General features: G+C 49.2%; 1 protein-coding gene across 3 annotated transcripts in view; it reads left to right on the top strand.

The window, feature by feature from the left end:
* The window catches only part of abhd3 (abhydrolase domain containing 3, phospholipase), a 154,615-nt gene extending 141,145 nt beyond the window's left edge, over positions 1–13,470 (top strand). For all 3 annotated transcript variants that reach the window (XM_072467891.1, XM_072467889.1, XM_072467890.1), the window contains one exon: positions 12,194–13,470. In XM_072467891.1, coding sequence (XP_072323992.1) covers positions 12,194–12,372 — 179 coding nt within the window. In that variant the 3' untranslated portion in view covers positions 12,373–13,470. The remainder of the gene's footprint in view (positions 1–12,193) is intronic.
* The last annotated feature ends 2,056 nt before the right edge of the window (positions 13,471–15,526 follow it).

The following is a 15,526-nucleotide window of genomic DNA, read 5'->3' as shown; positions in this document are numbered from 1 at the left end:
CTGGGGTTACTGGGTTATGGGGATAGGGTGGAGGTGTCGACTTTGGGTAGGGTGCTCTTTCCAAGAGCCGGTGCAGACTCAATGGGCCAAATGGCCTCCTTCTGCACTGTAAATTCTATGCTAATCTATGAAACCTTTTGCGCTACAGAACCCCTTGTGACTTCCCAAGAGCATTGGGGAACACCAAGCATCTTCATAATGTTGACGCCCCTTTTTTGCCCCAAAACAGGTGTGAACAAAGGAATCAAATGTAGACAAGTCTTCCAGCTATATCTATGTATATATTAGGAAGAGGTACACAGTCACAAATACATTCATCACCAACATAACCCCGTCACATTAACCTCTGGCCACACCACCATCCCATTGCCCCTTAACATCAACCCCTGGAAGTAGTACCCACTTTAAGAATGGATATTCTGGTAATAATTAAAAAGTTCTCTTTATTAAAAAAGTACTTAGTTTTACCTTTTGTCATTATTAATGGGAGGAATAATGCTGGAAAGCTGATTCTCATTAGTCAGCCTATCAGCACCTAGTGCTCCAAGAGACCTTGCTCTAATTGGCCGATTTCATTGCTGTATTTCTTTTTGAAATTTGGTCGGTTTCCCCTTTCAAACTGGTGTTTACCAGACACGTGGCGGCTGCAGTTCACTGGAAACCCTTCATGGACCTCAAGGGGTCCACAGACCCCAGTTGGGGAACCCCTGCCATAATGGATACTGGGTGAGTGTCTATAGGTGGGGTTATGGAAAGGGCATGGGGATTTTGAGGGGACATGGTTGGCATGAAGGACATAGAGGGGGCATAAGGGGCCTAGAGTGGCAATGGCGCATGTCAAGGTGAGTGGGGGTGAAGGTTAGGGAGCACAATAATTATTATGTGTTAAATTTATGGGGTTTAGGCGATTATTAAGTTTTAGGATTGTAGCTGTAAATTTAGGTTAAATGAAGGGGGTATTGTGCCCTGTTTGCAGTCTCATGTCTGGGGACGGTAGACCTGGATTGTTTGCTTATTAGAAGAAGGTACAGGATGTTTACTCTTGGAAGTAATGGTAGCCATCTCTGAGTTTACAATGGGTAAACTCTGAGTCTCCCAAAGTCCCAGAATGGTATTGTAGGTATTAGGTAGTAAATAACCTTATGTAAATTGTCCACATACTTTGAAGATGAAAAGGAATTGGGGTCAACAATAGACTATCAGCATTTCTACCTGGATGCAAGGTTAATGGGCAGGATTCTCCAATTTGAAGGCTAAGTGCTGTTGCCGGTGTGGGAACAGAGGCGTTTTATGCTCGAAAAAAGGCTCAAAAGGTGCACCGATCCTCCGTCTGGTGGGGGGATAGCAGGCATGCAGCGTAAAGCCCCCAGCTTTACCTGCCCATATGGCCGGAGAATTGCCGGGTCCGTGGTCGCACATGCAACATGGCGTCAGCCGCGCACGGACCAGGCCTGCCAAAAACTGTAATCAGCTTCACCACCCTCGAAACACCCGCCACCAGTGCCCCCAGCCCTCACCAAAGCTCCCCCCCTGCCCGTGGAACAGCACCCCCCTGACTGGCGGGTTCATGAAAAAGAAAGGACAAGTGTTCCACGCCAGCGGGAACCCGGCCCATTGGGGGTGGAGCATCAGGGGCGGAGCATCGGGCGAGGGCCTCAGGGGATGTCCTGAGGCCATCCCAACGTGGGCGGTTTCGACGGGGGGAGCATTGCGAAAGCGGCACCGGTCCCGATTTCGGCGCAAACGGGGAATCTCTGGCGACCGCCTAACGCGATTTCCGCATCACCACCGACCGGAGAATCCCGCCCAATGTGTTTCATATTCCCATGGAGAGGAGGTCAGAGGAAGCCATTTTTAAAATCAGGTTACTGGCTTGTCTACAAATCAATAAATATCACAGACAGACAGCAGTTTTGTGTGGTCAGCAGAGGGAACAGGCTGTTTGGTTTTTCAAGCTACCATGGCAGGTGTGGGAGGGAGATGGTCTCTAGTTGAACAGGTGCATCCTGTTACCCTTTAGCAATTCCAGTAAATTCATTCTCCCGTGACGGTTTGGGGGGCGGGGGGATGTAAGAGAGAGAGATCATCAGAAATACATACTGCTAGTGGTGGATTTAAGGAATTCCCAGAACTGAGGAAGATAGCTGGAAACGGGATCACAAGATCTCGTCGGAAACTGGGAACTGCTTGCTCTGAGGACTGAAATTCTATGGGGAGGGCAACATGTGATAAGTATAAAGGGGAATGTTCCTCTCTGCAGTTTAAAGAACAAGTTGCCCACTAAACAAAAACAGTGTTTAGTCAGCAGTAAATTTGTTACAGTAATATGTGAAATCATACCATGTTGTTCTTTCAGCCAGTAAGTAGAAATTTAAATTGGGCAGCACGGTAGCATAGTGGTTAGCACAATTGCTTCACAGCTCCAGGATCCCAGGTTCGATTCCCAGCTTGAGTCACTGTCTGTGCGGAGTCTGCACATTCTCCCCGTGTCTGCGTGGGTTTCCTCCGGGTGCTCCGGTTTCCTCCCAGAGTCCAAAGATGTGCAGGTTAGGTGGATTGGCCATGCTAAATTGCCCTTAGTGTCCAAAAAGTTTGAGTGGGGGATAGGGTAGATACGTGGGCTTGAGTAGGGTGCTCTTTGTAAGGACCGGTGCAGACTTGATGGGCCGAATGGCCTCCTTCTGCACTGTAAATCTATGATTCTATGATAAATCTCTTTCCAAAAGTTGTCTGTCTCTATGTAGATCATAATAGTTGGAAATCGACTTCCGGTTGCGGCGATGACCAGCTAAGCCGCACGTTTCGGCGGCTCCAGCTCAAACGGACCTTCGGGCTCTTTTAAGAGCCCCAACGGGGAATTTTTTCGGGACGAAACCCGGTGTGGGGTGAGACAACAGGGAGTCCCCCCCAACGAAAAAGAAAAATATCGGCGGCGGCGGCGGCCAGATCGCGAAGAATCCTCGAGGACAGGGGCAGAAGGAAAAAGGAGCAAGATGGCGGCGGAGAGAGCCCAGGCGACATGGGGGCCGGACCAAGACGAATTTTTGAGACGGTGTGTGGAGCTGCTTAAGAAGGAGGTGCTGGCCCCGATGCTACAAACAATTGAGGGGCTTAAGGAGGCACAAAAGACCCAGGAGATGGAGCTCCGTGTGGTGGAGCAGAAGGTGACGGACAACGAGGACGAGATCCTGGGCCTGGCGATCAAAACGCAGACGCACGAGGCGCTCCACAAAAAGTGCATTGAAAGGATTGAAGTCCTAGAAAACAGATCACGGAGAAAGAACCTTCGGATCCTGGGTCTCCCCGAGGGAGTGGAAGGAGCGGACGGCGGGGCTTACGTGAGCACGATGCTACGCTCGCTAATGGGAGCTGAGGCCCCCTCGGGCCCCTTGGAAGTGGAAGGGGCCCATCGGGTCCCTGCGAGGAGACCAAAGGCGGGAGAACCACCTAGTGCAACGATCGTGCGATTTCATCGCTTCAATGACAGAGAGGTGGTTCTGAGATGGGCCAAAAAGGTACAAAGTAGTAGATGGGAGAATGCGGTGGTACGGGTGTACCAGGATTGGAGTGCGGAGGTGGCGAGAAGGAGGGCGAGTTTTAATCGAGCCAAAGAGGTGCTACACAAGAAGAAGGTGAAGTTCGGGATGTTGCAGCCGGCGCGACTGTGGGTCACGCACCAGGAAAGGCATCACTACTTCGAAACGGCGGAAGAAGCATGGACCTTCATTAAGAACGAGAAACTGGATCAGAACTGAGGGACTGATGTTGGAGGGGAAACGACCATGCTGATGTATATAGAGATGTAAATTGGGGAGGGGGGGGACACTAAGAAATGTGGGCGCCGGTGGGGGGGAAGAAGAGACATAGGCGGGGGATGGGGAATGGGAGTGGGGCGGCAGAGGGAGCTGCGCCACAAGGGGCGGGACGGCTCTAGAGAACACGGGGCTTATTGTTCTTGTTCCCGCGCCAGAAAGATGATGGCAGGAAGATAGGCGCAAGGTAGATGGGAGTTCCCCACACGGGAGGGTCAAGGAGAGAGCGGGAGAAGCCGGGGTCAGTTGAAGACAGCTGACTTTCGGAAGCAATATGGGGGGAGTAATCATGCTAGATGGGGATCTAGCAGGGGGCGGGGGGGGGGGGGGGGGGGGGGGGGGAGGATAACTAGGTTGCTGCTGCAGAGATCGAAGAGGAACTGGTAAAAGAAAAGGTGGTCGGGGCGGGAATGCGCCGCCTGGGGAACGGGTGGGTGCGCGGAACCGGGACGTGGGACTGGCCTAGAGAGGGTGATGGCTAGTCGACAGGGGAGGGGGGCAGGTAGCCCCCCCAGTTCGGCTGATCACGTGGAACGTGAGAGGCCTAAATGGGCCGATTAAAAGGGCCCGAGTGTTCGCGCACTTGAAAGGACTGAGGGCAGACGTGGCCATGCTTCAGGAGATGCACTGATCACTGATCTCGAGGGTGGAAGGAACTGAGTACTCAGCCATAGCTGTTTCAGATCATGCCCCACACTGGGTGGACCTGGAACTAGGAGAGGAGAGGGAGCAGCGTTCACTCTGGCGACTGGATGTGGGATTACTGGCGGATGAGGGAGTCTGCGGAAGGGTGCGGGGATGTATCGAAAGGTACCTGGAGGCCAATGACAACGGGGAGGTCTGAGTGGGAGTAGTATGGGAAGCACTAAAGGCGGTGGTCAGAGGAGAGCTGATCTCCATCAGGGCCCACAAAGGGAAAATAGAGGCCAAGGAAAGGGAAAGACTACTGGGGGAGATTTTGAGGGTAGATAAAGAATACGCGGAGGCCCCGGATGAAGGACTATACAGGGAGAGGCGACGAGTCCAGATGGAGTTCGACCTGTTGACCACAAGTAGGGCGGAGGCACAGTGGAGGAAGGCACAGGGGATGAGATATGAATATGGGGAAAAGGCGAGTCGCCTGTTGGCCCATCAGCTGCGAAAGAGGACAGCGGCGAGGGAGATAGGGGGAATTAGGGATTAAATGGGAGCTACGGTGCGGAGAGCAGGGAAGATAAACGAGGTGTTTAAGACCTTTTGCGAGAGACTATATAGGTCCCAACCCCCAGAGGGAAAAGAGGAGATGCGGCAGTTTTTGGACCAATTAAGGTTCCCGAGGGTGGAGGAGCAGGAGGTGGAAGGCCTGGGGGCGCCGATTGGGGTGGACGAGGTTACCAAGGGGCTGGGGAACATGCAGGCAGGGAAGGCCCCGGGACCAGATGGGTTCCCGGTGTAATTCTATAGAAAATATGTGGACTTGTTGGCCCCGCTGCTGGTAAGGACCTTTAACGAGGCCAGAGAAGGGGGGACCCTACCCCCGACAATGTCGGAGGCGACGATATCGCTAATCTTGAAGCGGGATAAAGATCCGCTGCAGTGCGGGTCCTATAGGCCTATCTCACTGCTAAATGTGGACGCCAAGTTGCTAGCAAAGGTGCTGGCAACGAGGATAGAGGATTGTGTCCCGGGGGTGGTGCACGAAGACCAGACAGGGTTCGTAAAGGGGAGACAACTAAATGTCAACGTGCGACGGCTATTAGGGGTGATAATGATGCCCCCAGCAGAGGGGGAGGCAGAGATAGTGGCGGCAATGGATGCAGAGAAGGCATTTGATAGGGTGGAGTGGGAGTATCTATGGGAGGTGCTGAGGAGGTTCGGGGACGGGTTTGTCAGCTGAGTTAAACTCCTCTATGGGGCCCCAACGGCAAGTGTGGTCACAGGTCGGCAAAGGTCGGAGTATTTTCGACTACACAGGGGAACAAGACAGGGATATGCCCGTTGTCCCCATTACTGTTCGCGCTGGCAATTGAACCACTGGCCATAGCGCTGAGAGACTCCAGAAAATGGAGAGGGGTGATTAGAGGGGGAGAGGAACACCCGAGTGTCACTCTACGCGGATGACCTACTGCTGTATGTGGCGGACCCAGTGGGGGGGATGACTGAGGTCATGCAGATATTGAGGGAGTTTGGAGATTTCTCGGGATATAGACTTAACATGGGAAAGAGTGAACTTTTTGTGATACACCCTGGGGACCAGAGTAGAGGGATAGATGGCCTACCGCTAAGGAGAGTGGAAAGAAACTTCCGATACCTGGGGATTCAGATAGCCAGGAGCTGGGGAACCTTACACAGACTCAAACTGACACGGCTGGTGGAACAAATGGAAGAGGATTTCAAAAGGTGGGACATGCAGCCGCTGTCACTGGCGGGCAGAGTGCAGGCAATAAAGATGATGGTCCTCCCGAGGTTCCTATTTGTGTTCCAATGTCTCCCTATACTGATCACTAAGGCCTTCTTTAAAAAAATAGATAGGAGCATCACGAGCTTCGTGTGGGCAGGGAAGGCCCCGAGGGTAAGGAGGGGGTTCCTACAACGTAGCAGAGACAGAGGGGGACTGGCGTTGCCGAATTTGGGCGACTACTACTGGGCCGCCAACGTGGCGATGATTCGTAAATGGATGATAGAGGGAGAGGGAGCGGCGTGGAAAAGGTTGGAGATGAAGCCCTGCAAAGGGACGAGTTTAAAAGCGCTGGTGACGGCGCCACTACCGCTCTCCCCCCAAAAATTTACCACAAACCCAGTGGTGGCGGAAACATTAAGTATCTGGGGGCAATGGAGGCGACAGAGGGGTGTGCTGGGAGCCTCGGTGTGGTCCCCGATCAGGAACAACCATAGGTTTGCCCCAGGGAGGCTGGACGGAGGATTCCAGAGCTGGCACCGGGTAGGAATCAGGAAAGTGGGAGATTTATTTATAGACGGGACGTTTGCGAGCTTGGGAGCGCTTGAGGAAAAGTATGAGCTGCCCCGGGGAAATTTCTTTAGATATATGCAGGTGAGAGCGTTCACGAAACAACTGGTGAGGGAATTTCCGCTGCTCCCGACACAAGAGATCCAGGACAGGGTGCTTTCGGGGGTGTGGGTCGGGGTTTGGGTTTTTGGAGGAGGAGAGGGGGCGGGGGGGAGTATTACTTTGTGTTATTTGGTTAGTTTACCATGTTAGTTCAACAATGTTATATTGCAGTTATCATGTTACCTTTATTTTTTTTTGGATTTGTAAGGGAAAAAATTGTGTTTGAAAACTTTAATAAAATATATATTTTTTAAAATAATAGTTGGAAATCTGGGACAATGTCCCAGCAAACCAAGGCGTGGGACTTCTAACCAACCAGCCTCAGAACCTGCACTCCTCCAATGCTGTATCAGGACTCTGAGAACCCCAAATCTGCCTGCTCTCCAGGAGAGAAAAATATGGTGTGTTTGTGCAGAGGCAGTACCGGGAGCTCCTCTGGGGAGCTCCATGGGGAGCACAACCCCCTCGTGTGTGTATACATGGGGTGCTCTGAACTCAGGATTCCCAGTTTTGCTGGCTTTTCCTGGCCCCTCTCCGCCATCGTGACAGCATGGGTCACCCCTGTAGATTTGTTTGCACCAAGTGTTGGATTACCTCGCCTGAAAAGCCGGCTGTGCAGCTCGTGTGCTGCACGTCAGTTTATTCACCCCAGCCAGGACTCTGCAAAAGTGAGAACATTTCACCCCGCATATCTTGCAGAACATATTCCTGCAATACGCTTCTTCAACTGCCGAACATAATTCTTTCAGTGATCTCCAACAATTCTTTTCTTTTTGTTCAGATTTTTAATCTGCTTTTGAAAGCCTGTATTTGTTACATGGAATTCTGAACTAATTACCTGGAAAATCTTCCAGTCCTAAAAATAAAAAATGCAGAGTTCTAGATGTAATAGAGCATGGCATATCATAAGGCTTATAATTCTCGCTGATGGAAAGCAAAATTGAAATTGTTGACCTTGATTTCATGACAAATGGAATAGCTATGTTAAATTAATTTGTGGTTCTCTGAACGTCTGTTGCCCTTGAAAAGTGCCTTGCATTGATTTTGTTCTGTGCCAGCTGCTGAATGGTGGAATGAGCTTTGTGTTTCTTGCAGTTTTCAAATATCTGCTCACAGACATTAATATCTAAAATGTCAATGGATGTTGCCTTATAATTTATGCATTTTAAATTTGCACATAAACCGATATTATATTTTGTAAAAAAGGAAATTAAGTGACCACTTTTCATTGGTCAGCTGAAAACACCAGCAATCTTTTACTGAGGGTTTCCTTCCCAGTGGGGTCTGAGCACGGCGGCAGCACAGTATTTAGCACTGTTGCTTCACAGCGCTAGGGTCCCAGGTTCAATTCCTGGCTTGGGTCACTGTCTGTGCGGAGTCTGCACCGTCTCCTCGTGCCTGCGTGGATTTCCTCCGGGTGCTCCGGTTTCCTCCCACAAGTACCGAAAGGTGTGCTGTTAGGTGAATTGGACATTCTGAATTCTCCCTCAGTGTACCCGAACAGGCGCTGGAGTGTGGCGACTAGGGGATTTTCACAGTAACTTCCTTGCATTGTTAATATAAGCCTACTTGTGACACTAGTAAAGATTATTATTATTATTCCTTTATCAGGTCTCATTCATCAATGCATAATGAGCTCCTGGTATGTAATTGGGAGGTTGCTGTTTTGGAAGCAGGTTATCCAGTGCTGATGCAGGGAATGAACGATCTGCAATAGTAGCTTAACGATCTGCGTTTTTGTGGTCAGCATATCCAATTCCTATTAAGATAGCTAGAATGCAGCCAAGGCATGTGCCTCATAAATTGAACATGCAGCAGCAGAAGTGCTGTTGGAAGCATGCTAGAGGAGGGTTACGTGATTTAACTCTCTAGGGCACCCCACAACAGGAAAACAGTACAGATATGAAATAAATGGTGCCCCAGTATAACATCCAAAGGCGCGATCGAACCAAAGGGGAACTATGTTCCATGGCAAGCGCGTTGAGCTGTGTGTTAGCCAGCGCTCGCAGCGCTGAAAAACACACTATCTAACCTGACTCTGGGTAGATACGGGGCTTCAGCGGAGAACGCGCAGCCGAAGCCGCATTTAGTCCCATTTAAAAATAGTGTCCCGATTTCTCGAGCCCCTGGTGCAACCCTTGAGCCCAGCCCCCCACCCAGCCTCAACTCACTGTAAGGGGGTCCCCAGGACCCCCACACCCCTCAACATCCAAGCACCCTGACAGTGCCAGTCTGACTCCCTGGCAGTGCCCCTGCCCACAGGTGGTGCTGCCAGGATGCCAGGCTGGCACTGCCAAAATACCCAGGTGAAACAAGCAGGGATGCAGCCGTGGCATTCAATAAGAGATGTCGGGTACATTCCAGTGAGTGCACAACCGATTGGAGGAGTCCCAAAGCCTTCGAGCGCAGGAGATGATGCCAACCATGCATGGCACTGAGGCCAACACTGCTAGGGTGGAGACCGCAGTAGAAAGCCTGGAGCACGACGTTCGTGTCTTGAGCGGTGGCCTAGTCATGGTTCAGTCTGTGACGACCATGGCTGAGTGCCTTGATATCATGTCCCAATTGCTGAGGGACATATCCCAGATGCAGGTGGGCATTGCCGAGGCACTGCAGAGCATGGCCCAGTCACTGAGGAGCATCGCTGAAGACGTTAACACCATGATGCAGACAGTGGGATGCCACCAGGACTGCCAGAGCCAGATGCCCTGAATCCCATGGAGTCCACCAGGCTTCTGCAGAACATTCTGTCTGTCATCTCATTGAAAGACCAACAACGCTTGTACACTTTGGACCGTCGTTGGCCTCCACCTCTGAATTCCTCCTTAATCTGATGGGCAGCTGGGTCCTCAGGGTGTGTGATGGTCCCCTGCACATGGGGTGCAGACTGGGTGGTCGCTGCTGCCTTCTCCGGCATCTGACCGCCTGAGCTGCCACCAGCAACACGAGGGCAGCAGCTGCAGGACTGACACCACCATTCATGTAAGGAATTGGAGAAGGAGAGAGACCGACAATCAGTTGGGGCTACCATCCCGGGACCCTCAAATCCCACAAGCCTCCCCCATTCTTGTGTGTTCTGCCTTCTCGCAGAGTGCCATCCAGCGAGCCAGTTGTGTTGGCAAACCTTGCTCTGCATCCTCACCCCGACCACACGGCTCCATAGACCCCAGACCTCTGCCGGGGTCATGAGGGAGACCCGTTGGTCACCATCTCTGTTCCTGCTGTGGCTCTAAACACCAGAGTAATCTTGCATAATAAAAATAATAATTCTCTCAGAGCAGGGATGAAAGGAAAAGAGTAAAATACAATTGGGCTGGATTCTCCATTCCCCCAGCCACATGCTTCTCGGCCGCGCGTCACACGCTGGCTGCAGGATTCTATCTGCCCGCCACTTGTCAATTGGATTTCCCATTGAAACCACGCCACGCCGCCGCGAAACCCGCTAGCTGGGGTGGGCTGCCAGCGGAAAAGTGAATCCCGATGATCGGAGAATTCCGGCCATTGAAAAATATTCATCTTGAATTAAGTTCTGCTCAAGTAGCTTTTACAATAAAACATGTCAAATTACTATTGTTCTCCACACTTAAGGGAAAATATCAGAAAATCAGTCAGGTTAAAGGGGCACATACCTGTAAAGAAGCTTGTGTGATTTGATCCAAACCATTTGATTTTCTGCTATTTTCTGCACCAGACAATCCAGACAAAACTCTTCTCAATAATATCGCAAAACAATTGCGACAGTCGGAATATTTTAAAAATTAACCCAATATTTAACACCTCCATTCATTTAAATATTAAAGCAGTTGCACACATGTTTTGCTTTTCAAGAAGAATTGATACAGCAGAAATTGCTCTCAAATATAGGGCGGGCCACTCTGGCGCTGGGCTGACCCGAAGGTGCGGAATCCTCTGCACCTTCAGGGGCTAGGCCAGCGCCGGAGTGTTTGGTGCCGCGCCAGCTGGCACGAGTTGGCGCCTGCGCGGGAGCGCCAGCGTGTGCTGGCGCCATCCCAGCGCATGCGCAGAGGGATTATTTTCCGCACCGGCCATGGCGGAGGTTGACAGCGGCTAGTGTGGAGGGAAAGAGTGCCCCCACGGCACAGGCCCGCCTGCGGATCGGTGGGTCCCGGTCGCGGGCCAGGCCACTGTGGGGGCACCCCCCGGGGCCATATCCCCCCACTCTGCAGGCCGCCCGTGGAGCCAGGTCCCGCCGGTAAGGACCGGTTGTGATTTACGCCGGCGGGACTGGCCGAAAACGGGCAGCCACTCGGCCCGTCGCGGGCCGGAGAATCCCGACCAAGTTCTCTCACAAGTGTGTCGGCTGTCAAATTAAAAGCTGGCATCTTCCATTTATTCAGGGCACATAGGCTAGGAGATGGGAATTTGAGACCTTGAATTTGAGAATTAGGATTGTGATATCTGTTTTAGGATGTTGCTGCTAAATACACTATAAGGGAGTGAGCATTGTGCGTGCTTAGTTTTTCACCACCTCCAAGGCTGCTGGAGAAAAGGTAAGTGAAGGTTTTATCCTTTTATGGAATCAGGTGGAGCAGACATGTTCCCCCGATAGGGGACAAATTGGGAGTGTGATGGAAATTGGCCCAAAATGACTAGGTGCACCTGAACGTCTGCTCAGAGATGTCAGGCTGAACCTCACTGTTCATCGGGCCCCATTACCCTGAAACAGACAAAGCCAGTTGGGCATCCTGATACAGCTCATCACTCAGGCCCTTGGGAAATCTAGCTGCCTCCGACACAGAAGCTGCGTTTCCCTGACAGGAAAGACAATCAGTAGGAGAGTGAGTCCAGGCCAGCAGTCACCAACAGTGTTCTTGTGGAGATGGACTCTGGGGTAATTAGGATCTGCAATGACATTGTGACAGTATTAGCACAGAAATGGTGAATACATTCATCTGAATTTGCATAGCTCCATTGTTTTAAATGGCAGTGTTCAGCAATTCACTTCAAACAGGTTAACACTTCAGGCCAAATAGCAGGGATGGTAAATAATGAAAAATGTATCAAACATCCAAATACTCGTTATTTCATTGCAGACTTTCAGCGGCATGTTCTGTGATATTCAGAGAAGAGAACCAAATTTAATCTTAACTATGTCTTTAACTTGTAAACTAAAATATTACTCATAGGATTAATTTTACTTTTGCTAGATTACAGTGCAGTGAGTTGAAGTGGATTTGTATGTGAAAATTATTTCCTAAATTAAAGCATTTCTCATGAGCATTGCTCTTCAGTGTGCTCCTCTATTGTTTATTTGTTGAATGGCTTGCAAAAAGTTCATGCATTACTGCTCTGACATTTGTATTTCTTTTAGCCATACCTACGCAGTCTGCCAAACAGAACCCAAAGGTTGCATTATTACTAACTGCACATGGGGGACACATCGGCTTCTTGGAAGGAATATTTCCACGATGGGCCACTTATATGGACAGAGTCTTCAAACAATTTATACAAGCTGTCTTTGAGCATAAAGATGAGTTGAAAAATACATAACTCTTGAAATCTGTCCATTCTGAATGTTTGATAATTTAAATTTACTGACTAAACCATTGAAAATCTCGACATTGGTATTTGAGCACATTGAAAAATACATATTTACTTGTATCATCGTGTATTTAAAATGGGCTGTCTGTTACTTGAATTTGGTCAGAAATTAATTAAGGGGTGAATGACAAAGAGCCAAGAATATTATACTCAGACTAAATATCAATTTATACATGGCTCTCTTTCTTTCATACGAGTTGGTAATTTTTGTTAATTTGAAATATTCAAGTTTTTAGTTTTATATCATTTTCTAACTACTGCTTCATCTTCTATCATAATTGTTAATTTTGTATACCCATTGGGCACTGAATCTAAACAATTACCACATTATCAATGGTAGATTGAATTCCTCAGGGCTATTATTTAATTTCAGGGCCAGTTCAATCTTTTTCAATGTATTTGCAATTCATAACATGATTGAATTGTTCAGAAGAGAATGCATTTGCACACAATTTAACTTTGCCCAAATAACTTACTTTGCAGCACTTTACGGCTTGTACCTAAAAGCTAGTGTAATGATATAACATATGAATAAGCATCATAAATTAATAAAGAAGAAGCACAGACACTGCTAGGACAAAAACTCTTGCCTGAAAAGAAATGCTGATTGCTGGTGCATTTTCTTATAAGTTTGGGCTCAATTAAATTGTTTTCAAAACCAATAATCTATCTTGACTGTGCCAAGGTTGATCTATTCCTTAAAAGCTTAGAAACCATAGAAATCAATACAACACTTAAACTAACTCTGAACTGAACCGTATTTGAGAGATGTCACTGTGAATGCAATATATTTGACCCTGGACTATAGTATTTACATACAGTATTTTAGTGCTTCTGAGTTGGACATGAGTTACTCCACATACTTAGTCATCCTGTCAGAGGGTCCAGGACTTGTTAGGATCTTCCAATACTTAGAGTACAATAACAGACTGTATGTGACAATATGGCTTACAAATGTAATAAGCTTTTTCTGAGAAAACTCTTAAACAACTGGAATAAATTTTAAGATATTTACTATATATAAAAAAATAAAATTTTGTAAACTGTGCACTGTTTATCTATTTATTTAATACAAATAATATACATTTTAAGGTTATCTACTATTTCATGTTTTGGATAATGGATTGGTCCAATGACTACAATGATTCTGTCCCACTTTCAGCCAAGATATGTAAATTGAAATGTGACCTAATTCATAAGTGTGTATTGTTTTTATTATTTCCTGTGGTTGTTTGAACTTATTATTTGATTTACAGCATGAATACGGCCCAATTTTGAAAAGAATCCAAGACAAAGTCACACCAATTACTGCTCAGCAAAGGTTATTTCAGGGACTATTTTACGTATCATTTGGTCTCTGCTGCTTGTAAAGTAGAAGGAGCTGAACAGTGCGATGGCACTGTACTTGCCAACTGATTCTCATGGAAATTTCCCTTATGTCAGTATCCAAAATTTATTATATCTATTATTAGATTATTATACTGCCAAATGAGAAATAAACAATTAACCAATGGCAGCAGCAATAAAGGTCATTCATAGTTCCAATACTCATAGAATCGCAGAATTGTTACAGCCATTCAGCCTGCCCTGCCTGTGCCATAGGAGCAATTTACGTAGTCCCACTTCCCTGCCTTTCCCCTTAGCCCTGCACTTTCTTCCTTTTCCAGATAGCAATCCAATTCCTTCTTGAATGCCTCGGTTAAACCTGCTCTGTAGGCTGCTTTCTCCTTTGAAGGGGGAAGAGCTGACTGGTGGTGATTTAACCTGAGGATCACCACTCCTCAAGGTTGAGAAAGGGGGCCTTTATGAATAACCTCAACCAGTACAGGAATTGAAATCATGCTGCTGGCCTCACTCTGCATCACAAACCAGCTGCCTAGCCAACCCCTGCTTCATTGCATTCGAAGGCAGTGGATTCCAGATCCAAATCAGTTGCCGCATGAAAAATGCTTTTCCTCATTGATGCACTATCAATTACTACAAAGACGAGAGTAGTGAATAATCGAGGCTTTATTGAGCAAAGATGTGTGGCCTCCTGTAGCTGCTACGAGAATGGGAGCAGCACCAGCGAGCACACACATTTATACACTGCCTACTGGGCGGAGCCAGCAGGCCGGTTTATCCATGTACCTCTAGGACAGGAGTCTTACCGTACTACATCTAATACAGTTAGTGGTGACTACCACATTCATCCCCTGTTAGAAAAAGAGTCCGGCGGGGGTGGTGGAAAAATTTACAAGTTCAGTCTGTCGAGGGCCTTGATCCTCCACTGTGATCGTCTCAGTCCTGGTGGTGATGTGGGCGCCGACTTGGTCACCTGCGACTCCGGGAGCGTGTTGTCCTCGTCTTCATCGCCCCCGAGTGGAACCAGTGGGAGGACGGATCCTCCTGGGGCGGGGGCTGCGGTGAGGTGCGCTGGGGGGAGGGTGAGTGGCGCAGGGGCAACCGGAGGGGAGGATGTCGGGTGGTGGGCCGTGGGTGGGGATCCAGCGGGTGCCGGGTCCCGGAGGGAGACTGTGTCCTGGCGGCCATCGGGGTGCGCCATGTAGGCGTCCTGCGGGTTCGCGTGCAGTAGTTGGACTCTTTCGACCAACGGGTCCGACTTACGGGTCCGCACGTGTTGCGAAGAAGGACGGGTTCAGGAACTGCCAGCCATGTTGGGAGCGAGACCCCGGAGGTGGACCTCCTGGGGAAGGCAAAGAGACATTCATGGGGGGTTCCGTTAGTTGCAGTGCAGAGGAGCGATCTGATGGAGTGGAGCGCATCGGGGAGGACATCCTGCCAGTGGGAGACCGGGAGATTCTTAGACCGTAGGGCCAGCAGGACGGTCTTCCAGACCGTCCCGTTCTCCCTCTCCACCTGCCCGTTTCCCCGGGGGTTGTAGCTGGTCGTCCTGCTCGAGGCAATGCCCTTGCTGAGCAAGAACTGACGCAGCTCATCGCTCATAAAGGAGGATCCCCAATCGCTGTGGACGTAAGCGGGGAAACCGAACAGGGCAAAGATGCTGTGGAGTGCTTTAATGACCATGGCAGAAGTCATATCGGGGCATGGGATGGCGAAGGGAAACCGGGAGTACTCGTCGACCACGTTCAGAAAGTACGTG

The sequence above is a fragment of the Scyliorhinus torazame genome, chromosome 11, assembly GCF_047496885.1.
Source record: "Scyliorhinus torazame isolate Kashiwa2021f chromosome 11, sScyTor2.1, whole genome shotgun sequence".
Lineage (NCBI taxonomy): Eukaryota > Metazoa > Chordata > Chondrichthyes > Carcharhiniformes > Scyliorhinidae > Scyliorhinus > Scyliorhinus torazame.
Note: the sequence above shows the minus strand (reverse complement) of the source record. Positions and strands in the feature narration are given on the sequence as shown.